The 23,421-nt window shown below is 44.2% G+C and overlaps 1 protein-coding gene across 5 annotated transcripts; it reads left to right on the forward strand.

Moving 5' to 3' along the window:
* Positions 1-23,355, forward strand: dnajc13 (DnaJ heat shock protein family (Hsp40) member C13). 5 transcript variants are annotated; one of them, XM_076047662.1, is made up of 57 exons: positions 1-123; positions 3,873-3,953; positions 6,594-6,669; positions 7,258-7,407; positions 7,751-7,792; positions 7,884-8,084; positions 8,169-8,375; positions 8,655-8,750; positions 8,876-8,967; positions 9,208-9,374; positions 9,468-9,547; positions 9,642-9,811; positions 9,927-9,959; positions 10,679-10,778; positions 10,877-10,984; positions 11,086-11,241; positions 11,329-11,385; positions 11,472-11,593; positions 11,705-11,780; positions 11,870-11,965; positions 12,066-12,206; positions 12,734-12,751; positions 13,175-13,257; positions 13,337-13,490; positions 13,615-13,718; positions 13,820-13,979; positions 14,061-14,123; positions 14,240-14,341; positions 14,464-14,568; positions 14,751-14,953; positions 15,084-15,168; positions 15,257-15,411; positions 15,555-15,600; positions 15,693-15,847; positions 15,935-16,136; positions 16,251-16,366; positions 16,458-16,536; positions 16,629-16,764; positions 16,854-17,038; positions 17,140-17,214; positions 17,302-17,421; positions 17,578-17,973; positions 18,064-18,177; positions 18,314-18,430; positions 18,601-18,778; positions 18,873-18,964; positions 19,060-19,159; positions 19,269-19,343; positions 19,443-19,555; positions 19,658-19,827; positions 19,933-19,975; positions 20,069-20,242; positions 20,323-20,502; positions 20,635-20,775; positions 20,891-21,034; positions 21,166-21,265; positions 22,271-23,355. In XM_076047662.1, the coding sequence occupies exons 1-57, from the start codon at positions 98-100 to the stop codon at positions 22,366-22,368; spliced, it is 6,858 nt and encodes a 2,285-aa protein (XP_075903777.1). In that variant the 5' UTR covers positions 1-97; the 3' UTR covers positions 22,369-23,355. The 5 variants fall into 5 exon arrangements, with proteins under 5 accessions (XP_075903777.1, XP_075903780.1, XP_075903781.1 ...); XM_076047666.1 differs by lacking the exon at positions 1-123 and adding an exon at positions 1,182-1,364; XM_076047661.1 differs by lacking the exon at positions 1-123 and adding an exon at positions 1,661-1,710.
* The last annotated feature ends 66 nt before the right edge of the window (positions 23,356-23,421 follow it).

Consider the following 23,421-nt stretch of genomic DNA (forward strand, 5'->3'; position numbering starts at 1 on the left):
CATGGTTGGTCTCCTAATCAGATGCCTTATAACGTGACCACTCCATGCGGCCCCGCTTAAACCCACTCTACAACATCAGACAGTCACAGTGGCAAAGATGTTCCCCCTTTACCTTCAATCGCGGTGAGTCACTTACTTCAGATCTTCTGAAGGAATTAGTTACATGTACTATATTACTCTGCATTATCAACATGCATTTTGTCTGTTTATGGTTTTTAATACCTTCTTGATTGTGAGTAAAATTGTTAGGTGACATAAGGAAGACTGAATCTGTATTTCTATTAGTATTATATTGGATATTGTTTTTGATTAGAATAAGACCTACAACACAGTTACATTATTAATCTGCTATTACTGTTCTTTTTTTTTTTAGTTGCAATGGTTTTTGGTTTCTAAGACCACCACTAACAAAAAATTATGTTATATTCATAACAGTACTTCTTATTTTGTGACTAACTCAGTCACAAACCACCAATTGCAACCAATTTTAACTATTTTTTATAGGGTTGTTGTCTTTTCCCCAATTTTTCCAATTTGTTAATTTAAATGATAAATGAGTTTGTATGGAAATTAGTGTTGAAAGGGATGTTCCATCAGTACATGTTAAATCAATGTAAAAAAAAAAAAATTAAAAAAAAAATCAACTTTAATCATTTTTAAATCAATTTGTTTTTAATTCAATAAAGCCTATCTATACCTGATTATGAGTGAGTTTGTTTGTGGCTAATTTATTTAAAAAAATAAAATAAAAAAATAACAAAATAAAAAATGTTGTCCTTTTGTAGTAGGCGTGTCCACACAGACTTCACCCAAACCAAATTTACTACTGTTTTCATTGGGTTGCGCATTTTGATTACCTTTAGGTCAGAAAAGCCACATTTACACGATACAGAGAATTTGAAAAAGTAGTCCGGATCACAAACCGTCTAATGACAAGCATTTTCGAACAATTGTTTGGGGGGGAAATATGAGAGGAAACGGAAGAGCAAAAAAAATATCACGCACGATCTGCAGTACGCCTGACAGTGAGCAGTTCCGAGATCAGTTTCAATGGCACGTATCAATGTAGATATTGAGGGGGGGTGGAAACGTGAAAAACCGATCCCCGGTCAGGTATGACGGCGAACCCGCTTCCTAACAAACCAATCAGCTGACAGCCACATGACAGGGCAGGCCTCGCGCCTGCGCACTGGCACACTCTTGGTGTCAGGAATATGGCAGCGTCCTGATCCCAGTCGAGGAACTACGCTGTAATTGAGCGCCTTCGGGAACTTCGTCGGAAAATTGCAAGGCAGCGACCGCACTCGCAGCAGTGTGGGGGGCCGAGGGACGGCCGAGAATAACGCCCAGTTCCGAACTAACAGGTAACCGCGGCCGCTTTCGCCTGCCACTTGCTCAAAGCCATCTTCCCCGTGTTTGCTTGATTGAACCCCGCTGCTAAGAAGCTAGCTCCTCTCCTCAACCCCCGGCTGAGGTGCTCGCCAGCCTCTCGCCTGCGGCTAACCCATTATTAGCCTGTCACAATGCTCATCCCAGGATAGGCAAACAAACGCCGACAGGACAGAGTCTAGGCTGACTGTTATTCCCGTTTAGGCGGAGCAATTTGCGTCGACGTTGCTAACCGACCCGTCCTGCTTGTTTTTAGCCTGACAGTTAACCGTGCAGGCCCGCTGCAATGAAGCTCAACTTGGCTAGACGCGTAAGAGCCAGGTAACGTTAATGCTGCGCGAATGGGTTTAGTTGACAGCACGGACGCCGGAGCACATCTTCAGAGGGTCTAGCTGTTCGATTTGTGCGACGCCTCACGTCAAACGCGTTAATAGCGTGTTATTGTAAGCGAGTGGCTGTTGAAATCCCGTTTCACATCGCATGGAGTTAGTTGGCCACTATCAAGTTCCCGTCTTGGGCTGATATTGCTTCACGGAATTGTCAATGAAGAGAGGATGTTGCAAAATGTCCACTGTTCAGAGAAAACAGTCAGCGAGATGACTGGAGTCCGTGTCCGGAAAGGCATCAAGCACCGAACGTTGGTTTTTGCAACAGATAATGTTTAATAATTAGTTTGGGGTCTTGATACTATTTGTTGAACCTACCATTATTATGTCATGCCATGTGTGGCATGTATTAAAATGCGGACAATCTAGTGGACCATATAACGACATGATGTCACATGGTGGCTGGACTCTTGAACCCAGAATGATGCTGATGCTTTTTATCTCTTGCTTTTTCAACAGGAAATATTTCCACCCATAACAGCTGTTAAACCCAAAGCCTGACAAAAAGGCAAAGGAAAATTGCTGTTTGCACAAGTTTTAATTGTCATGACACTTAAAACCTGCGGCTGCAGTCTTGGTGGCCTGTTTTTAGTTCTTCGATCCCTTTTCAAGTTGTAATGCAATTCCGGGCGAAACTGCACTTTTTGAAGCAGGGGTCAATGCACACCTTGATGTCATGAGCTGTTTTTGTAGACTTTAAAAAGTTGTCAGACCTTTCCGGCGTCAGTTGTTAAACAGATTAAGCATGCTTTTCTCTATTTATCGTTCGGTGTCCGTTTTTTTTATTATTATTTTTTTTTTAACTCAGCCTTCCGTCTGCAATAGACCATAAAAATGGCCTATTGATCTGCATACAGGCAGGAAGAGTGGGAGGGGCTGTCACATGACACAGTCCTGCAATCTGCTTGGCCTCTTTGTTCCGCCTGTCATTATCTTCTCTTCAGTAATGTAATAAAAAAAAAAACACTGCTGCAGCAAAGAGAGGCTTGCATTCAACTGAGATTGTACTGATGTATTTGATCTGAAACTAATTTGTTGCTTTTCACCACTCAGCTTTCTACTGTACCTTCCCTCTTTTCTTTCTCTTGTGCCAGTGTCACTTAAATCAAAGTGCCAAAACTGGCATATTTCTGTGATCCTTGTGCTGTGGCACCTCAGTGAATGACAAATTACTCATTAGTCATTACTGTGAGTTTTTACTCGAGTTTGCAGTGGAAAGAAGAGGAAGGAAAACTGTAGTCAGATTATTTTTTTTTACCCCCTGGATCCTGGCAGAGTGCTGACGTTCCTTATGGCACAGTGCAGCTGCCAGCGAGTAACAGCTCTGAGGCTGCACGATAAAACAACGAGGATTGTGTTGTTTGACTAGATTCTTGTCTGTTTTTCGACTTTTGAGATTAGCGCCGCAGCGTCTCACCGTTAAAACGTTTGTTTTTCATTTCAAATGGGTCTTGAATTTAAACACCACTAATCCCTGCCCAAGTTATTTTTTAACTGTCAATAGGACACACTGGCTTTGTGCCAGACTCAGACTCTGTTGATGGTCTATCGTATTGTTTTGAGGCCTTTGATATGAAGGCAATATTTAAGGCTTTTACTTCCTCCCTGTTCTACTCAGCTAAGCCTGTGAAAAGGCGCACTTGAAGGAACGCGAGAAGACATTGGAACTGTGGTTCAGAGGTGGAATAATCTCAGTGAGGAATCGGTCAGTCGGAGAGGAATCGACTGTTCTGTGTTATTGAACAGCCAGTCTTTATTTAGTTCAGTAACCCTGGGAGTGTCTGGTGGAAGCCTCCACCCACCTCCCCATCCCTCCCTCTCAACTGCAGAATCTTTAAAGACTGTGTGAAGTGTGTGTGGTGGTATATTGGAATGTGTGGAACATATGAGATGTCATACAATTATGTAATGGTCCATGCTTTTTTTTTTTTAGGCATCAGTCAAATGTGAAAAGCCTTCACAGCATTACTACACTCACTGATAAAGCTTGCATTCATGTCTTAATCAAATAATTATTCGTTTTTTCTTACAGCTGAAAGTTTGGAGTTTTGGAAGCCAAGTTTATAATATCCCTCAAATCTTTCCCCTACTCTGTAGGCCTTCTGAGAAGATGAACGTCGTCAAAGAGAACAGAGACCTGGCCTGTTTCTACACCACCAAACACTCCTGGAGGGGAAAGTAAGACCACTGACTCTAATTCTGATCCTGACTCAGTCATTCCATTGTGTTGACTTCCTTATCTCAGGACAGGGATAAGAGGTCGACATCCTATAGTCAGCACCACTGTGTGTTGTTTCATGTCCATTTTGTTGTTCTGACTACATGGATCAATGCAGTGAACGGCACACATCACACCATGAACTAACTGTGCATTAACAGAGCTGACTTTTGAGTATAAAAGTTTCTTCTTTTCCCTGGTTATTTTGATAATATTGTGTAAAAGGTAAAGAGGCCTTCAGGTTGCTGTTGGTATGATTAAGACAATCGGGCAGTTGATGGCCGTGCTCCTGTTTGAGCTGAGAGTCAGTGGTGTCACATTACCAATACTTGTGCTCTAAAGTCCATCCATAGTGGATGGCCATTGCCTGAGCAGGGCAGCAGCACCGCACGGCCGAGGACAATTAGCCGCCATCGTCCTTCATGATGATGATCCGTTAATGGTTTAATGAAACAGGTCGCTGTTACCAGTCACTTCTCACCTTGTGTGATGCAATTGCCCTTTCTTTAAAAAAGAAAAAGGAATTGTTGATAGAGAGCACATGATATATCATCAGTATGTGGCCAACAGTACAAGTGAGCAGTCATATTGCAGGTGCATTTTGCATGCACATAATCCCGTGTTTTCTTTTTGCTGGAAACTGTCCCCTCAGTATTCAGACATAACCGTCCAGGTACTGGCAACCAGAGTCGACAGTCAGACACTGGTCAGCTTTAAGTGGGTCAGCTTAGTCTGTGTCACGGACTGCATGAAAAACGCTCTAGTCATGCAGTTTGAAACTGCTCGCTGAATCACAAGAAGACTGTGTTATTTAAAGGACCCGTATTATTCCCATTATTCATTTAGGCCTCCTGTAGAGCAGCCTGGCACAACTGTCTATCCTAGAAAACTCTGTCGATCTCAAGACAACATGTGCATCGCTTAAGTATGAGCTCCATCTAGTAGTGTCACTTGGTGATGGTTATGGTTGCAGAGAAATTAAATGGATTTCTAATTATACCAGCACTGGAATGCTGTGGTGGGGAAGTAGGTCTTTTTAACCGGGCTCTCTGGTTGTGTTTTATTGAAATGTTCTTCCTGCTTATTTTTACACTGTCGTGTCTTTTTGCGGTGCAATCTTGTGTTAATTAAATCTCACTGTGAGTGCCGGAAAACACAAATGTGACACACAGTGTTTGTCATAAAGTGATCACACCCTGTCATGCACATATAGAACATGTGCAATTCACCCATGCCTTTTGAGCATGTGTTAGCAGCATAAATGGAGTTCATTGTTCGACTTGAGCAGGATGCATATTACCTTTGCACAGAGATACAGAAAAAGACAACGCATCAGATGATAAACAATTCACTCTTGACACTTGCTGACACCCATGTAAGCCAGCGTCAACATACCAAGGTCAAATAGTGTTCAGACAACAACCTTAGAAGAGAGACATAACCTACTGTTGTTGTGCACAGAGAAGCCTTGAACAATGGAATTGATTTGCACACTATTTCTAATGGGTGCAGGAGATGCAAAGGATGCAGAATGTGAAGGAAAAATAGCCCTGTTGACATATCTCACTTTAGCCTTGCTTCAGGCCAGTGGCCGTCCTGTCCAATTGCGTTAGTGTTGTGGTCTGTATATGTCTAAATTCCCCTTGTGAAAGTGACCTGGGTTTGACTTTCCTTCACTCGGCTTTCTTACGCAGACCAACCGTGCAGCTTCGCCAGACCTCTTTCAAGTTATCCAAACCTAACGAGGATGTGAACAAATGACAAGGAGCCGAGTCAGCACGTTCAGAGTCCAGGCTCGTGGTGCTAAAAGGACAAGTTGTACGCAGGCCAACGTGCCTGTGTGCCATTCACAAAAGAAACCCTCCCACTGAATACAGAGCCCCCTGAATAAGCTTAAACCTCACAAAACCCTTTTCTCCCCCGAAACCCGGGGTCCTCATGTGACCCTTTGTATTTAATCAGACAAAAAAAATTGCAGTGTTACATTGGCGAGATGCACGCAGACATGCTGCCCTGCTCACTCGCTTTCACGTTGACTCAGCCTAACGTGCAGGAAGATTAGAGTGTGAAATGTAGTTTCACACTTCCTTCCCACTATGTGAGAACACTTTGCTCTCAGAGACATTCTGGGGAATTTTGTACAGTGAAGTAAATATGCTGACAGACAATGGCTGCGTCTTCATAAATGACTTCAGCTGTCTTGTCATTACTAATCACTGCAGTGACGTTCATCATCCTCTCTTACCAAACAGTGTATGGATTTTCTAAGTCGTCGCCTCATGCAGGTTCTGGTAAACTGCAGGGAAGAAATCAGATTGAAATCATCAGTTGATGACTTGTCTCTGAATCGTGATTAGCTTGCAGGGTGCAATGTATATGGAGTTCTTCTCTTCATATCACTGTGCTGCAGCTAATTTTGCACGATGGAAGAGGCAGAGAGCTGAACTGTCTCTCGTCTCAGAATCTCACGACAGCTACAACCCCCACATGTTTAATGGACGCCGTGCACCGAGCCTATGTTCCGCCCTGGATGCTGATCTCATGTGACTGCCGGCGCTGTCGTAGGTGGGATGTGTTTCTGACTCATCTCTGTGTTCCAGGTACAAGCGAGTCTTCTCAGTGGGGACACACGGCATCACCACATACAACCCCACCACGCTAGAAGTAACAAATCAGGTCAGTATGTGTGCCGCCTGCCTGAAAAAGAGTCCCGTGTCATTGTGGGGGCTCGTCTCTGCCGCCGCTATCAGTGGCTGGCAGGTGTGTTTGTGGGATGCGTGCATGTGCGACGCTTTAAAATCCATTTGGAGTGAAAGGCTCCGTGGCTGTATTTTTTACCTCTTGCTGTGCACAGCCTTGGAACGTGCCCGCATCCCAGCCCTGTTGCAGCACGCGCGAGCGTAAAACTGCAATCGATAGCCATTAGATTTGAGCCCCTGCGCCCAGAAAAAGGACACCCAGCGTTTCAGAGAAACAACCAACCCAGAAATAAAACTGTCATTATTTTGCTTTTATTTTCTTTCACAGTCAAGGACTCAAGGACACTTTATCAGAAAATGCCCTTTACATTTGAACATTACTTCTTAAAATATATTTTTAAAAAATCATCATGTTAGAAGTTTAAAATTTGTATAACACTTTTAAACAACATTGAGAATTATGTTTTATGCAAAATATTTTTTTCTGTCTATTGCTGTTGCTGGTTGTTTCATATTACTCGTTTCAAATCTTTCTCTTCTCTCCTGTTGTTGAATGTGGTTCCAGTGGCCTTATGGGGACATCTGTGGTATCGGCCCTGTCGGAAAGGGTCAGGGGACGGAGTTCAACCTCACATTTCGCAAAGGCACTGGCAAGAAGTCGGAAACGCTCAAGTTTTCCACGGAACACCGGACAGAGCTGCTCACAGAAGCACTGGTAAGGACAAACTGTTGGAGCTGCATCAGCATCAGTCTAGAGACTCTTTAACCTGCCTGGTCCCACCTGGGCTGAGTGTCCATCCAGACTGATCCAATCACAGGTGGACAGCTGTAGGTCTACTCCTGCTGTTATCGAGCATCCAGTGATCAGTTGTGATCAGATCTCATCCACCACTCCTATAAAGGCCAAATGTCAGAGCAATTTATTAGTTTGGCTTCAGGCAATAAAAGCGGGAACTATTGGACCAGGAGCTACGAAGCCACTTCTTATCGTCGGATGTTTGAATGGTAACAGTGTAATGGTACTGCGGCTAATATGCATGTTTGTTTTGTGGCCACAGAGATTTCGAACAGAGTTTTCAGAAGGAAAGATAACGGGCAGGGTGAGTCCAACGTTCGTCATAAAAAGCCGCTTGTTTTTAAGTCCTAAGCTGTCTTTCCTCACTGAAATGTCTTCACGTGCGCGTCACACAGCGTTACAACTGCTACAAGCACCACTGGAGCGACTCAAGGAGGCCTGTGAGTCTCGAGGTGACGCCAGGTGGCATCGACCAGATCGACCCGCACACCAACCGGGTGGTGTGTTCCTACGACTATCGGAACGTGGAGGGTTTCGTGGAGGTCTCTGATTACCAGGGCGGCTTCTGCATCCTGTACGGAGGCTTCAGCAGACTGGTGCGTCGCCATGAAGTGTGCCTGCGCACAGTGATTTTCCTGTGTGTATTGCAATATTAATCCCCCCATTTTGTGCTCCCTCAGCATTTGTTTGCCTCCGAGCATCGGGATGAGATCATCCGCAGCTCCATTGAGCATGCGGGGAACTTCATCGGCATCACGCTGCGGCTGCGGAAGGAGGCGCTGACCTTTGAGAGCTTCATGTCTGACAGGCTGGGGAAATACAGTTCAGACGAGAGCATCACGTCACTGGCTGAGTTCGTGGTGCAGAAAATTACTCCTCGACACCCGGTGAGATCACAGAGCTGCTGTTTCTTAGTATTTTTGGAGAATACACAGTGACACCAGTGTCAGTTTCAGACCAAAGGCCTTCCAACAAAAACATCTGTTTTAAGTGAAACTAAACTAACTCGTAATAATGACATTTGGACTTTTTTCAAGTCTGCGTTTGTCCTGTTTTTGTTTGTTGCCTTTTAATGTCTCAAGGAAGTTTGTATCATGTTACTGAGTTATTTTCTGTGTCTTTGAGATTGTTAAATAACAAAAAAATCTTTGTGTGTGTTTTCTTAGGAGCCTGTAAAGCGTATCCTGGCTCTGACAGAAACATGCCTTGTGGAAAGAGACCCAGCGTCGTACAACATTGTCACCTTGAAACCCTTTGGGGAGGTGAATTCTAACATTCATGCCCCATTTTTTTCCTCTTTCTGTATATATGATTTGAGTGCATACTGTTGTTACTGTCCAGCTTTTGCACGAGTCCTTGTTTAGACTCGTTGCTCATCTCCCTGCAGGTATTTGCTCTGATCTGTGACGCAGAAAACCCTCAGGTGTTCACCGTGGAGTTCATCAGAGGTCAGATCAGGCGGTTTTCCTCCACAGAAAGGTACACGCGCGTTCCACTTCCTCCACTTGATTCAATGGCACTGTGGGTGTTTTGTATTTCAGACCCACGTATTGGACATTTGTCAGTACTTTATTCACTCGATGACTCATTTGCCCGCTTGTTTGTGTCACATGTTTGCACTTAGCTTTTTCCTGTTGCTAAGTTCACTGCTTGCAGCCCTTAAAGTTGATGTTTGTTAAACATTTAGATGAGTTGTGCTGTGGCCGTGTGTTTGCACAGGGACTCGCTCCTTGCCAGTCTCCTGGACGGTGTCCGCGCGTCAGGCAACAGGGACGTCTGTGTGAAAATGGCGCCGACGCAGCGGGGACAGAGATGGGGCCTTCTGAGCATGCCCGTGGACGAGGAGGTGGAGAGCTTGCATCTCAAATTCCTGGCAGCGCCTCCCAGTGAGTCATAGTTTAGCATCACCAAGCCGCGAGTGCATTTGCAAGATTTGAAATGATTTGTGATCTTCCCGCCCTCTCACGTTCTCCTCTCAGATGGCAACTTTGCAGATGCGGTGTTCAGATTCAACGCCAACATATCCTACAGTGGAGTTCTGCATGCAGTAACACAAGACGTGAGTGTGTCTTGCGAGTCTGCCAACTGGTGTCCATGTATCTGCTGGTGCACTTCATTTATTGACACCCACCCTCGCTGAACTCTCCCCTCAGGGTCTTTTCTCCGAGAACAAGGAGAAACTCATCAACAATGCCATTCTAGCTCTTCTGTCCCAGGAGGCTGAGTTGCCTGCTCTCAATGCCGAGCTGGAGAGCCATTTCCAGGCTATTCGACGGTTGGTGGCCTCAAAGGCAGGCTTCCAGGCTTTCACACAGCTGCCGAAGTAAGACTGGAGCTCTTTGTCTTTTTTTTTGTTTTTTTCACCTCCATGCTTCTATTTCTTCACGGTGTACCTTCAGGCTGAGCTGCTGGTAACAGGCATGCTCTGTCATTCCAAGGTCTGGTCAAGGGTCTGGAGGCACAGATGCAACGTAAATATATATCCATACATCTCAGTGTGCCCATCCGCCCGCTTCCTCTCCTTTCCGCTCTTTCTTATCTGTCTGTTGATCTGCCTTCTCCCCTTTTTTTTTTAAAATGGCCGCGCTCTCATCCCGGGCGTCTCGACAGGCACTTCAGAAGGGAGGTTATGTCACCCAGTCGAGCTGTCCGCCTTGATTTGTCGTGACCTTCTCCTATCCTGCCATCTCATCATTTTCTTTGTGCGCCTCCTTCTCTCCTTCTTTCCTCTTTGACCATTCCGCCCTTTGCAAATCTGACCATTCCAGAACCTAGTGAGTCTTGGCGGGTCACTGAGATGTATGAGAGGAGCTGTAACTACTCTTTTATTATTTGTTCCTATGTCAAAAAGAGTCACAGTTTATTTTCCTAAGGGATTCATTGCAATAGCTTGGTGTTTCCTGTCACATCACAGTAAATATACACTTTGCTTTAAGGGAAAAAACATGTTATCTATGTATTATATCTATTGCCGCTTGGTTCAGTCGTCACACTTCATCTCCAAAAGAAACAACAAGCCGATTCTGAAGCAATGAATTCTTTGTGTATCCAACCCCAGACCTCTTTCAGATAGACACATATTTGTTTGGCATACCTGCAGGTGCCTGTGTGCCTTGCTTCCTTTTTTTTTTTTTTTCTTTTTTTTTTTTGCAATGTGTGCACTTAAAGTATGTATTCATTTGTTTCCCAGATTCAGGGAAAAACTGGGTGTAAAGACGGTAAAAGCTTTAAAGCGGAACCACAACGGTGTGACGCACGCTGCTGTGGACATGCTCTGTGCCCTCATGTGTGTAAGTGATCAGATCATTTATTTTGGTGGGGACATCAAACAGATATATGCAGTGGAAAAAAAGTGGACTGAGACCTTATTTGTCATGTCCCTCCACAGCCAATGCACGACGACTACGACCTGAGGCAGGAGCAGCTGAACAAGGCCTCGCTGCTCTCTTCAAAGAAATTTCTGGAAAACCTCCTCGAAAAATTCATCACTAATGTGGTACATTTTTCTTTCAGCGTGTCACCAAACTGCTTTTAGGAGATTTTTTGAAATGCATGATTAATGCATCTTTTTTTTTTTTCCTCCATTTTTTTTTATAGGACCACGGAACAGGAGCCTTGGTTATCAGCTCCTTACTAGACTTCTTAACCTTTGCCCTCTGCGCCCCCTACAGCGAAACGACAGAGGGGCAGCAATTTGATATGCTGCTGGAAATGGTGGCCTCAAATGGACGCACCCTATTTAAACTCTTCCAGGTAATTTACGAGAACTGTCTCCTCCCATAATAACGGTAATATGAGTGCTTCCAGTCGATACTTCAATCAAATTCTCCTGTTTTCTAGCATCCGTCAATGGCAATTGTAAAGGGAGCAGGCCTGGTCATGAAGGCAATCATCGAGGTAAACCCAATTTCATAATTGGTGTTTATCATTGTTGTCTCTTTGGTGTGCCTAATCTGTGACAACTTGTTGTTTTTTATGTAAAGGAGGGTGACAAGGAGATTGCAACCAAAATGCAGGAGCTGGCTCTGAGTGAAGGAGCTCTTCCCAGGCACCTACACACTTCACTGTTCACCATCAGCAGTGACCAGCGGATGCTGACTAACAGGTCAACCACAATATAGTTTTCACCTGATTCTTTTTTTGTTTTTCTACACCAAGTGAAATGGATGAAGGATTTCAGGATTTTCTTTTTTTGTTTGTTTTTTTTTCCATTCAGGCAGCTCAGTCGACACCTCGTAGGCCTGTGGACGGCAGAGAACCCTGTTGCAATAAACCTACTCAAGAGGATACTGGTGAGGCACCTGTCCAAATGAATTTAAAGCACATGCTGTTGTCTCCAAGCGTCCTTGCCAATTTGAGTTTTTGTTTGCGCACCCTTTAGCCGACAGGCCTTCTGGCTTATCTGGACAGCTCTGACGCTGTCCCTGAGAAAGACGTGGACAGAATGCACATCCGCGACAACGTGAAGATTGCCACGGTATGTGGACAAAAAAAAAAACAGATAGCACATCTTCAGAAGGAATTAATAGCTCCACAGTTGTATTGATTTATTTTTCATCTTTTGCATGCATTGGTAGGACCAGCTCAATCGAAACAAGGTCCCTGAGTGGCAGCGGATAGCTGGCAAGGCAGCCAAAGAGGTGGAGAAGTTTGCGAAGGAGAAGGCTGATCTGGTGTTAATACATTGGAGAGATAAAATGGGAATTGCCCAGAAAGAGGTAAGGAGCTTGTTTCTGTACCAGGTAATGAAGGGCAATTTACACATCTAGTTTTAGACAGGCGGCTAATAATAATTATAATAATCTTTGCTGTAAAACATCTGACGCACCATGACCGAGGTTATTATCCTTAAATTGCAAACTCAATTTTTTCTAGATTTTTTTTCTGTCTTTATTTATTTATACACCTTAAAACTGACTTCAATCTAATGTCTCTTTTCTTTTCTTCCCCTACGCTTTAATTTTGCCATTTTTAAAAAAGACTGATCAACTCATCTTGTGATTGGCTTACTTTTCTTGCTCATCTTTCTCAATCTCTCTCAATCTCAGCCTAATGTTTGCAAAGGTGGTCATTTTAGGAATTAGAAACTAAGAAATTGCAGAATTTAGGCACAGTCTGTATTTCTTTTTGCACTAGTGATTTCAATGTCACTTTAACCCTGGTAATTTGAGGAACAATAATCTCTCTGTGTTGTCTCTGTCCTTCTCTCTGTCTTGTGTGGTTTCTCTGCTGTCAATCAATGCAGCAGGACAGAAATAACCTGGTAAGTAGAACTGACCGATGGGATCCATGAGGTTTTCTCTCTCCTTTTTCTCTCCATTTTTAATTTAACGGCGTTGCCTCCAGTCATACTCAAAGAAACTTCATGGAATGAGTAAATAATTGAAAAAAACTACAAAAATAATAAAGCAATGCTCCATAGCTCAGGAAAAAATAATGAATAAAACCAATGTCAGGATCCCATTTTGGTTTTTGGATCAGAAGGCGAGTGTTTATTATCTTACAGAAGACTACTAGGGGTGTCAAATTATTAGTCTAAATGTCCTCCTTGAAATAGTCTTCCTGCTACTTTAGCGTACACTTCTGTTCCTACAATCTTATTTCTGGTGTCGCCGTCTGTATGCACAGTTGTCTTCGTCAAAGAAAAATACTGACTGTCGCTATTTGTGCTCTTGTTTGTTTTCAGAACCCAAACCAAAAGCCAGTCATCCTGAGGAAGAGACGGCAACGCATAAAGATTGAAGTCAACTGGGAGCTTTTCTACCACAGGTCTGTCGCCTCTTGACCGTATATATCTGCATGTTCTCTTGCAGCTCCCCATCCCGACAACCTCTTCTGTCGTTCAAAGATTCCAGCTGGACCACGCGCAGTCCAACCTCATCTGGAACCTGAAGACGAGGGAGGAGCTGCGTGACGCCCTGGAGGCGGAGATGCGCGCCTTCAGTGTGGACCGCGAGCTCGGCAGCGCGAACGTCATCTCCTGGAACCACCAGGAGTTTGAGGTCTGTGTGTCTTATCGTCTGTGGACGTATAACTGTATGCGACGACCCACAGGCCGGATATAGTGGATATTGAAATGTTAAAGCGGCAGAAGAGGGCAAGCGTTGAAATGTTTTGTACTTGCAGGTGAAATACGAGTGCCTTTCGGATGAGATAAAGATTGGGGACTATTACCTTCGTCTGCTGCTCGAGGAGGATGAAAATGAAGAGTCCAATGCCATTAAGAGATCGTAAGAAGAAGGAAAAAACAGCAGCTCAATAACCAGACTCAGCATGAGTGTGCGCTGAAAGCCCAAAGAAAATTGACAACTTTTCCTCCTTTCTCTCTCAGAAACGAGTTCTTCAACGAGCTCTATCATCGCTTTCTGCTGACACCCAAAGTTACGATGAAGTGCCTGTGTCTGCAGGCCCTCGCTATAGTTTATGGCAAGTGCTACGAAGAGATTGGTCCTTTCACAGACACAAAATACATTGTGGGCATGCTGGACCGAGTGAGTACAGACGGTCACAGTACTCCATGTGCTTTTTGTCAATTTTTCTGAGCTCGAAATGACTTTTCCTGTCTTTTGCAGTGCACAGACAAACTGGAAAGGGACAGACTCATTCTGTTCCTTAATAAACTTATTCTCAACAAGGTAGGCAGACTCTTACAGTTTTGTAATCTTTTTATTTTTCAGTTTTGCAGATTTAACCTGCATTACCACTTCTTTCCTCTTACATAATTCTCTCCCTCACTATTCCAAATATCTAGAAAAATGTAAAGGATGTGATGGACTCAAATGGTGTGCGCATACTGGTGGATCTGCTCACTCTGGCCCATCTGCACACATCCAGAGCTACTGTACCTCTCCAGGTGAATAAAAATAGCTGTCCCTTAATGCCACTTTACACGTGAGCAGGAGTAAGAGCACATACATTATGAACCGGGCTGTTCTTAAATGTTTTTTTCGTTGTTGTTTTGTTTGTCTATTTCAGAGCAATGTGATCGAAGCTTCACCAGACATGAAGCGAGAGAGTGAGAAAGAGTGGTACTTTGGTAACGCAGACAAAGAAAGAAGAGGACCCTTCAGTTTCGAAGAGGTTTGTGGTCTCATTAAAATATTCTAATACTTCTGTAATTTGTTGGAACAGTTTTGCTAGATTTTTTGTGTAACTCCATGGCTATGTGTGACTTTGCACATGGATGTTATCTGTGTTTAAAAATGCCACTAAAAGTGGTTTGGTGCTGAAAAGGTGACATTTCTCTGCTGTTTGTTCTCCAGATGCAGGAGTTCTGGAGCACAGGTGTCCTAACAGCAAAGACACGCTGCTGGGCCCAAGGGATGGATGGTTGGCGCCCCCTGCAGGCTATACCCCAACTGAAATGGTGCCTCATGGCTACTGGACAAGCAGTGATGAATGAATCTGATTTAGCCACATTAATTCTCAACATGCTCATCACCATGTGCTCCTATTACCCAAGCAGGTGGGCTAAACATTGAGAAATAGAGAAATCAGATTTATTTGCAGTATATTGTCTATGACTTTAATATTTGATGAACATGTGAAAGCTTGTTTGTCCTAAATCAGTGTTTTCTCTGCTTTTTATTACTCAGGGACCAAGACAATGCAATTATCCGTCCTTTGCCCAAGATTAAGAGAATGATCAGTGACAATGCCTGCCTACCTCACATAGTCCAGGTAAAGATCCAAATCATTTATTTATTTATTTTCTATCCGTTATTGTCAGTTGTGCATATTCAAGCATGTGATTTGTTTTTCTTTACAGCTGCTTTTGACCTTTGACCCCATTTTGGTGGAAAAGGTAGCAAATTTGCTGTACTTGGTGATGCAGGACAACCCTAATCTGCAGCGACTCTACCTAACAGGAGTCTTCTTCTTCATCATGATGTACACAGGCTCCAATGTGCTCCCTGTGGCAAGGTGAACCGAGATACTTAACTTAACATTGGTCTCTTTGTCTTTCTTAGCATTAAATATTTGAAAATACAAGTTATGCCCAGAGTTTCCTCTCTAGTTATTGATTATTGATTCAGGAAAATTAATTAAGTTTTTATTTGCCCTAGGTTCCTAAAATACACACATCTGAAGCAAGCCTTCAAATCTGAAGAAGTGAGTTCTGCTTGTGCTTTTTGAAAAAGACAACACGTAATGTGAAGTTACTGTTTTGTTATTCACTCCTCTCTGTTTTGCCTTCACTCCAGGCTAAGGGTCAGGACTTAGTGCAGCGCAGTGTTCTGGGCCCGGTGCTGCCCGAGGCTATGGTGTGTTACCTTGAGAATTATGAGGCCGAACGAATTTCTGAGATATTCCTCGGAGAGTTTGACACACCTGAGGCCATCTGGAGCAGCGAAATGAGGTAGAATTCTTTTATTATGTGCTTTATTGAGTGGGCAATAAAGAACAAAAGGTGAAACTTTATTGTTATTTGAACTTTGTGTTCCAGGCGGATGATGATTGAGAAGATTGCAGCGCACGTTGCTGACTTCAGCCCCAGGCTGCAGAGCAACACCAGGGCCCTCTACCAGTACTGCCCCATCCCTGTGATCAGCTTCCCTCAGCTGGACAGTGAGCTCTTCTGCAACATCTACTACCTCAGACACCTATGTGACACCACGCGCTTCCCCAACTGGCCCATCAGAGATGCAGTGGGTGTCTTTTTTTCTGTCTCTTCTACTCGATATAAGATTGCATTTCTTTTGATGATATCCTGCCCTTTCATCTAAAAAGCACTCTTGTAAGCATGCAATTAATCATTGCAGGTCAAGCTGCTCAAGGACACTCTTGATGCCTGGAAGAAAGAGGTGGAGAAGAAGCCTCCCTCTATGTCTGTCGATGATGCCTATGACGTCCTGAACCTACCAAAAGGACAGGGGCAGTGAGTGCATTTGATTTATTATAGTACTTTAAATAAGTAACTCACGGCATACATTGATTTATTCATGGCTGTGTTGCTTTTCTGCCTTTAGACTCGATGAGAGCAAAATCAGGAAGGCTTACTTCAGGCTGGCACAGAAGTACCATCCAGACAAGAACCCCGAGGGCAGGGTATGTTTCTTGACAACCACTGACTTGATATGCACTTTGACTCCTTATGTACCTTTTCATGCAGAGATTTTACTTGAATTTCATTGTTTTAGGACGTTTTTGAGAAAGTCAATAAAGCCTACGAGTTCCTTTGCACCAAGTCTTCGAAAATCCTGGATGGTCCCGACCCAGAAAACATCATCCTCATCCTGAAGGCCCAGAGCATTTTGTTCAACCGGCACAAACAAGGTCAGTGGATGTAGAAATAAAACAACACACAAGTTTGGGCACAATAAGTCGTAGCTCACTGCCACTGACGGTTTTGCTTTCTACGACAGAACTGGAGCCTTACAAATATGCCGGTTACCCGATGCTCATCAAAACCATCACAATGGAAACGGAGGATAGCCAGCTCTTCTCCAAGACCTCCCCTCTCCTCCCGGCTGCTGTCGAACTGGCCTTCCACACCGTCAACTGTTCGGCCCTCAATGCGGAGGAGCTGCGCCGAGACAATGGCATTGAGGTACATGTTGATTAACCCTGATGAGTCAAATTGTCTCTGAAACTTTTCAGCATTTCAGCAACACGCGGCAAACTTAAACACGTGTTTTTTGTGTAAATCAGGTGTTATTGGAGGCGCTTTCTCGATGCGTCAGTGTCTTAACTGCATCCAGCAAACCTAATGACATGGCAGTACAGGTGGGTTGTCAGAAAAGGCTGAACAGTGTTCACTCTAAAAACTAGTTTAATCACAGGTGCTGATTTCCCACTCAAATGTTTCCCCAGGTGTGCGGGCACATCTGTAGGTGCTACAGCGTCGCAGCCCAGTTTGAAGAATGTAGGGAAAAGATCATCGAGCTGCCTAACATCATCAGGGACCTCTGTCGCATCTTATATTATGGAAAGGTAAGAAATAGACCTGTCATGTTGAGTTGACTGATTACAAGCAAGGGGAACAAGTTGTCGAGGATTCTTTGTGTTTTCTGTCTTTGCAAGGCGAGGAAATATGTAAGAAATGATAATCTTTCAGAAAATTTTAGCCACTTTGCATTTGTTTTCCAGGGTCTTCCTAAAACCGCTGCCCTTGGGGTGCAGTGCGTCAGCTCCTTCGCAGTGGACTTCTTCCTGCAGACCCACCTGTACCACGCCGGCGTGCTCTGGCACCTGCTCGTCTACCTCTTCAACTACGACTACACATTGGAGGAGAGCGGCGTGCAGACCAGCCAGGACACCAATCAGCAGGAAGTGGCCAACAGCCTCGCCAAGCTCAGCCTGGTGGCTCTCAGCCGCCTGGGGGGCTACAGCCAGACGCCACACAGCCCAGATGGCACCAACCCCATCCCGGAGACCAACGGTATCGAGGGAACGCCTCCGGAGAACCCGGCCATCCGCAAGAGTTTGGCTGCCATGCTGACTCCATACATCTCCAGGAAGCTGGGCACCACCTCCCCTGCAGAGGTGCGCTGTGAAACTGCACACGCAAGCACTTAGGTTCTGACATAATCTTGCTCAAAGCTGAGGGTTCACATGCCCTGCTGTACACTTTAGGTCTTGAAGCTGCTGAATTGCAACACGGAAAATCCATACTTGATCTGGAACAATGGCACCCGAGCCGAGCTGCTGGAGTACCTGGAGGGTCAGCAGGAGGGAAACACCAAGAGGGTGGGCACATCAGTTTTCCTGTCATTGTTTAACCTCCCTTGAATAAAATGCAAATAAACATCAAAGGTTTTAATACAAAAAATGCATAAATAAATAACCACTAATGTCATGCATCTTCTCTTTGGTCTCTATACAGGGAGAAAATGACAAAAGCTACGGCACAGACTTTGTGTTTGATGACCACAGCAAGGAACTGATAGTCGGCGAGATCTTTGTCCGCGTTTACAACGAGCAACCGACGTTTCCTCTTGAGGTGAGGTGACAGTTGACTGAATTTCCTGTCATACGCCGAGGGGTTAACCTTTAGGGTCCGTGTATGTGTGACTTTAGCATAAACCTTTTCCACGTCTGCCAAACTTTGCGTTGTTGTCTTTTTAAAATGGCAATAAAATCTTTTGCGTGTTGCACCATTTCTGTTTTCAGTACCCCAAAGCATTTGCGGCCAGTCTGCTGGACTACGTGGGCTCGCAGGCGCAGTACCTCCACACGCTGCTGGCGATGAGTCAGAGTACCAAGGTGGAGTCTCAGGCACATGCGGAAAGGCTCCGTTTTGCTGAGATGGCGCTAGAGGCGCTACGCAATGTCATCAAAAACAACCCTGGTGGGATCATGCATTCTCCATCCCGCCATGCTAATTTCTCATTGAGCTGTTTTACTGCTGGAGATTCTAAATGCTTCTCATCGTTTGTTTCCAGGTTCAGAGTCAGAGTGCATCGGCCATTTCAAACTGCTCTTCTCTTTGTTGCGGGTGCATGGTGCTGGCAGAGTGCAACAGCTGGTGTTGGAGGTAGGGACCGCTCAGTCACCGTATCCAATCTACTGTCGGCCCTCCGAATCCTCCTGGATGTGATTTGAGGTCTTATGCGTTTGTCTCATCTGCAGGTTGTGAACACTGTGACGGCCAACCAAGAGTGTGTAGGAAACATTGCCGAGTCACTGGTGCTTTCCAACCTGCTGCTGCTCTTGCACTCACTTCCATCCAGTAAGAAAACAGAAAATCTTCACCGGTTTACCAATGGTTTTGTTTTGGTACCCCGTTTATTATTATTGCAGTGCACTGGCTGAGAATTTTTTTTTCTTTCATCCTTTAGGCCGGCAGATGGTCCTGGAAACCTTGTACGCTCTGACTTCCAACACAAAATTGGTCAAAGAAGCCATGGCCAAAGGTAATAGTTAATGGCAATTCTTTTTTGTGATGACTGTTTTTTCCGTCATTCAGTGTCTTTGTAAATGCTCCGTTAATTTTAATCTTTTTTGTTCCCCAGGTGCTCTGATCTATTTGCTCGACCTCTTCTGCAACTGCACACATCCCCAAGTTCGTACACAGACAGCAGAGCTCTTCTCGAAAATGACCTCAGACAAACTGGTCGGGCCAAAGGTCAGCCTGCACATACTGCAATGCAAAGTTATCCTTGTCCATTTGTTTTTTTTCATTTTTTGTTTTCTTTACTCACTCCCTTGATTGTTTTTCTGCTGGCAGGTGCGTCTAACTCTGATCCGTTTCCTTCCTGGTGTCTTCATGGATGCCATGCGAGACAACGCTGAGGCGGCAGTGCATATATTTGAGGGAACTCACGAGAACCCTGAACTCATCTGGAATGACAACTCGAGGGAGAAGGTGTCCACCACTGTCCGGGAGATGATGCTTGAGTATGATCACCGCCTGCATACATCCTTGTTTTGACAGTAGCTTAAACATATATATATAATCTCCCTGACTGTAATTTATAAATTGTCTTTTTTTGTCATTTTCAGGCACTTTAAACAGCAGAAGGATAATCCTGATGTAAACTGGAAGGCAAGTGTAGTTTATCTTAAATCGATAGCACATTATGCATGATTTTGTATAACCATTATTTTAAAAAATTTTCTTTTAACTTTGTGCCCTCAGGTTCCAGAAGATTTCACGGTGGCTTCTGGTGCAGGACAGGACGAGCTGGAGGTCGGTGGAGTTTTCCTGCGCATCTTCATCGCTCAGCCGGGCTGGGTGCTTCGCAAGCCTCGGGAGTTCCTCGTGTCCCTCTTGGAGACTGTCACAGAACTGCTGGAGAAGAACAACCCCAATGTGAGTGTCACGAGCGCGGACACAAAAGTGCACACAGCTCTTTTCTTCGACATTGCCTGACCATGTGTGGTTTCCTCCAGGGGGAGGCCCTGGAGACGGTCACCACCGCAGCGGTGTGCCTCTTCAGCACACAGGGCCAGTTAGCCGACCAGGTGCCTCCTCTGGGTCACCTGCCTCGGATCCTGGCAGCACTGAACCACAAGAACAACGCCGTGCCCAAGAGCTCCATTCGCCTTCTGCATGTACTGTCAGAGAATGAGGTCAGAAAGCAAATCAAGTGTGATAGAAACCAACGGGTTTCTCTGCCTGACCTTTGTCATTGACTGAAAGTTCAAGTCTGTCTATATTCTTTTGATTTTTTGTGTCATAAATCATATATGCTTTTTATGCAGCTGTGTGTACGCTCCATGGCTTCTCTGGAGACCATAGGACCCCTTATGAGTGGGATGAAATGTCGACCCGACATGGCGGGATTGGCTTGTGAAGCTCTCAATCGCATGTTTCAGAAAGAGCAGACTGAACTTGTGGCTCAGGTAAACTTGGAACATTTTTTCTAAATCCATGTATTCATATTTGTTATGGACACCGTATTCATGGTAAGTCAGATGATGGTTCCAGTAATTTATTTTTTATCATTGTGCTGTGCAGGCTCTCAGAGTGGAACTGGTTCCATACCTTCTGAAGCTCCTAGAAGGAGTTGGCCTGGAGACACTGGAGAACCCCTCGGCTATAAAGGCCCAGATAGTGAAGGCTCTCAAGTCCATGACCCGTAGTCTGCAGTTCGGAGAACAGGTATGGGTGAAATATGTAATATTAAACAATAATCTGTTTCAAGGTTTATTTTGTAGTTTAGATGTGGTCTTCAATAATTAACTTTTACCATCCGATTGCCTTTATTATCTTTTCAAATCACCGTTTTGTAGGTGAATGAGATTCTGGCGAGGTCCTCGGTGTGGAGTGCCTTCAAAGACCAGAAGCACGATCTTTTCATATCAGAGTCTCAGACTGCAGGTTACCTGACAGGTAAAGTGTGTTCATGAACTTTAGCGTCTGCTAACATTGACTTGGCAATCTTTCTGTTCAGGCTTAAAGGGCAAGTATTGAGCACTTTTCTTTGAGCTTATGTTGAATCTTAGTGCTTGGCTTTGTCCTGAAAACCTTCTTGTGGCCAAACTCCTGACTTGTACTGAATCCCAGCGGCCCCTTTCTCTTTACACGTCCTATCACTTCCTGGCTCTGCCCTTCCCTTTCTGTTTGTCCTCCACATTTCCTCCTCAGGGGTATCCACTCCTTCTCTCCTGGCCGCCAGCAGCCCACTTCGAGGTGGGCTCTAGACTCCTAAACTGGGCCCTCCCAGCCCTCCTCTCGCTTGCTCTGATGCAGGTAGACTTGGACCTGACAATCCACCTTGCCTGCTACCTTCCATCTTCACCTACCTTTCCAGTTCCACCCCTCCATCTCCACTTGCTTGAAATAATGCCCTGTATATAATAGCACCGTCATATCCATTTAGAAAATCCTTGTCACACCTCCGTTTCAGGAACTAAAAAAACATGCCGAACTCTCAGTATGCAGAACACGCAATATACTTTGCAAATTCGTGAAAGGAGAAAGACGAAGAATAATAATCGGGACATCATCTTCACATGGCTTTAAACTTCTAGTTCCAGAAATAACCAACCCTCATCCTACATAATGAATCCCACAATGTGGTGTAGTAAAGTAGCCAAAATGTAATTCTTAAAAAAAGACAGATTGCACATGACTATCTCTGATAAGTATAGCAAAAGTATTAAAATTTAAAACATATAATGTATGTTGTGAGGAAACCAATATTTTTTGTGCAAAAAAAATCTTGGTACTATTAAATATTTGTGACAAAAAAAATTAGTTGGCATAAAAGCACTGATTTATTTCTGTTCATACAGTAGTGTTTTAGTTTAGCATGTAGCTCACCATCAGCAGTCCGGCGCTCTTTCCAGCAATCCCACCTGTGCTGAGATGTCTCACCCTTCCTGTCCTCTGCAGGTCCTGGAGTTGCAGGTTACCTAACAGCGGGAACTGGCACTACAGTCATGCCCAGTGGTCCACCCCCTGTGGACAACGACAGCGGAGAACAAGGCTGAAGGACGTGCACACACACTTGTATTGCTCAGGCACCCAGACTGCCCTGTTGCTCTGCAGCTGCAGCTCAGACAGGAACTGTCAGTTCCCAAGCGGGGGGGGATGAAGAGAGGCCAGAGGATCGCAGGCTGTCATTGACTGTCACCAAACCTCTGCAACACCTCGTGCAGCCTCCCTCTTCTCTCCCCTTACAGATGACACACAAGTCTTTACAAAAAAAGCAAACGAAAAACTTTGAAATTGTTTTAACAAATTTGTTTTGTTCCTTTGCTTATTTTCTTGTTTCTCCCAGTGACATTCAGAAGTTTACTTTTTGTATGAATATATTTTTTACTCTAATTTTTTTTCATGAAAAAGTCATTTGAAGACTGAGTAACAAGATCAGTGCTTTTCCTATTAATCTTATTACAGTTTGTCATATCCTAATTGGCTACTGTCGCCCTAAATCTTAAGGGCACACAGGGCACTTGTCCGTGTGTGTCACTTTGGTGCACAACACGCATCCACCTCTTGTATTTGCAAGCTTACTAAATGCATTCCGATAGGGTTGAAAAACATGAAAATAGGAAATCAATAAGTGTATGGGTATGATTTCTGAGCCTGAGTGATGCTGACTTCTACGCTGTTTTAGTCAGGTCTGGTTCAGTCCACTCTTCAAAGTTGACATTTTATTTTCTTCCTTTTAAAAAAACAAATTCATGCATCTTCCTGTTATCTCTTCAAAGGCCTAACAACAAAGAAATCTTTCCCCCAGAATGCAAAAAGCACTAGACTATTTATAAAAAATAACCAATGGAATGAGCTTTTGCTAAGACATGACGAATGACTTTGACTCTGATAACGAATCTCTGTGAAAGACTAGTGCAATTTGTGAACTGTTAAATGTAATATTGCATATATAAACTTTCTATATTGAATGTACATTACAAAAAATAAATCAGTCGCACTTGTACATAAAATTTTAAGAATAAAAGGGAACCCATATTGTTGTTCTTCTCTATCTCCATTTAAAAGTATCAACCATTTTGACTATGTTTTTTGTAATTTAATGTTTG

The sequence above is a fragment of the Nelusetta ayraudi genome, unplaced genomic scaffold (assembly GCF_046127955.1).
Source record: "Nelusetta ayraudi isolate G7.1 ecotype Tasmania unplaced genomic scaffold, CSIRO-AGI_Nayr_v1 ptg000094l, whole genome shotgun sequence".
Lineage (NCBI taxonomy): Eukaryota > Metazoa > Chordata > Actinopteri > Tetraodontiformes > Monacanthidae > Nelusetta > Nelusetta ayraudi.

Coding starts and splice junctions, on each gene's coding strand:
- dnajc13 (XM_076047661.1), top strand. CDS start 1,676: ATGAAGCTCAACTTGGCTAGACGCGTAAGAGCCAG. Junction 10,779..10,876: donor TGCTCTGTGCCCTCATGTGT/GTAAGTGATCAG, acceptor GTCCCTCCACAG/CCAATGCACGACGACTACGA. Junction 13,719..13,819: donor TCCAATGCCATTAAGAGATC/GTAAGAAGAAGG, acceptor TTTCTCTCTCAG/AAACGAGTTCTTCAACGAGC.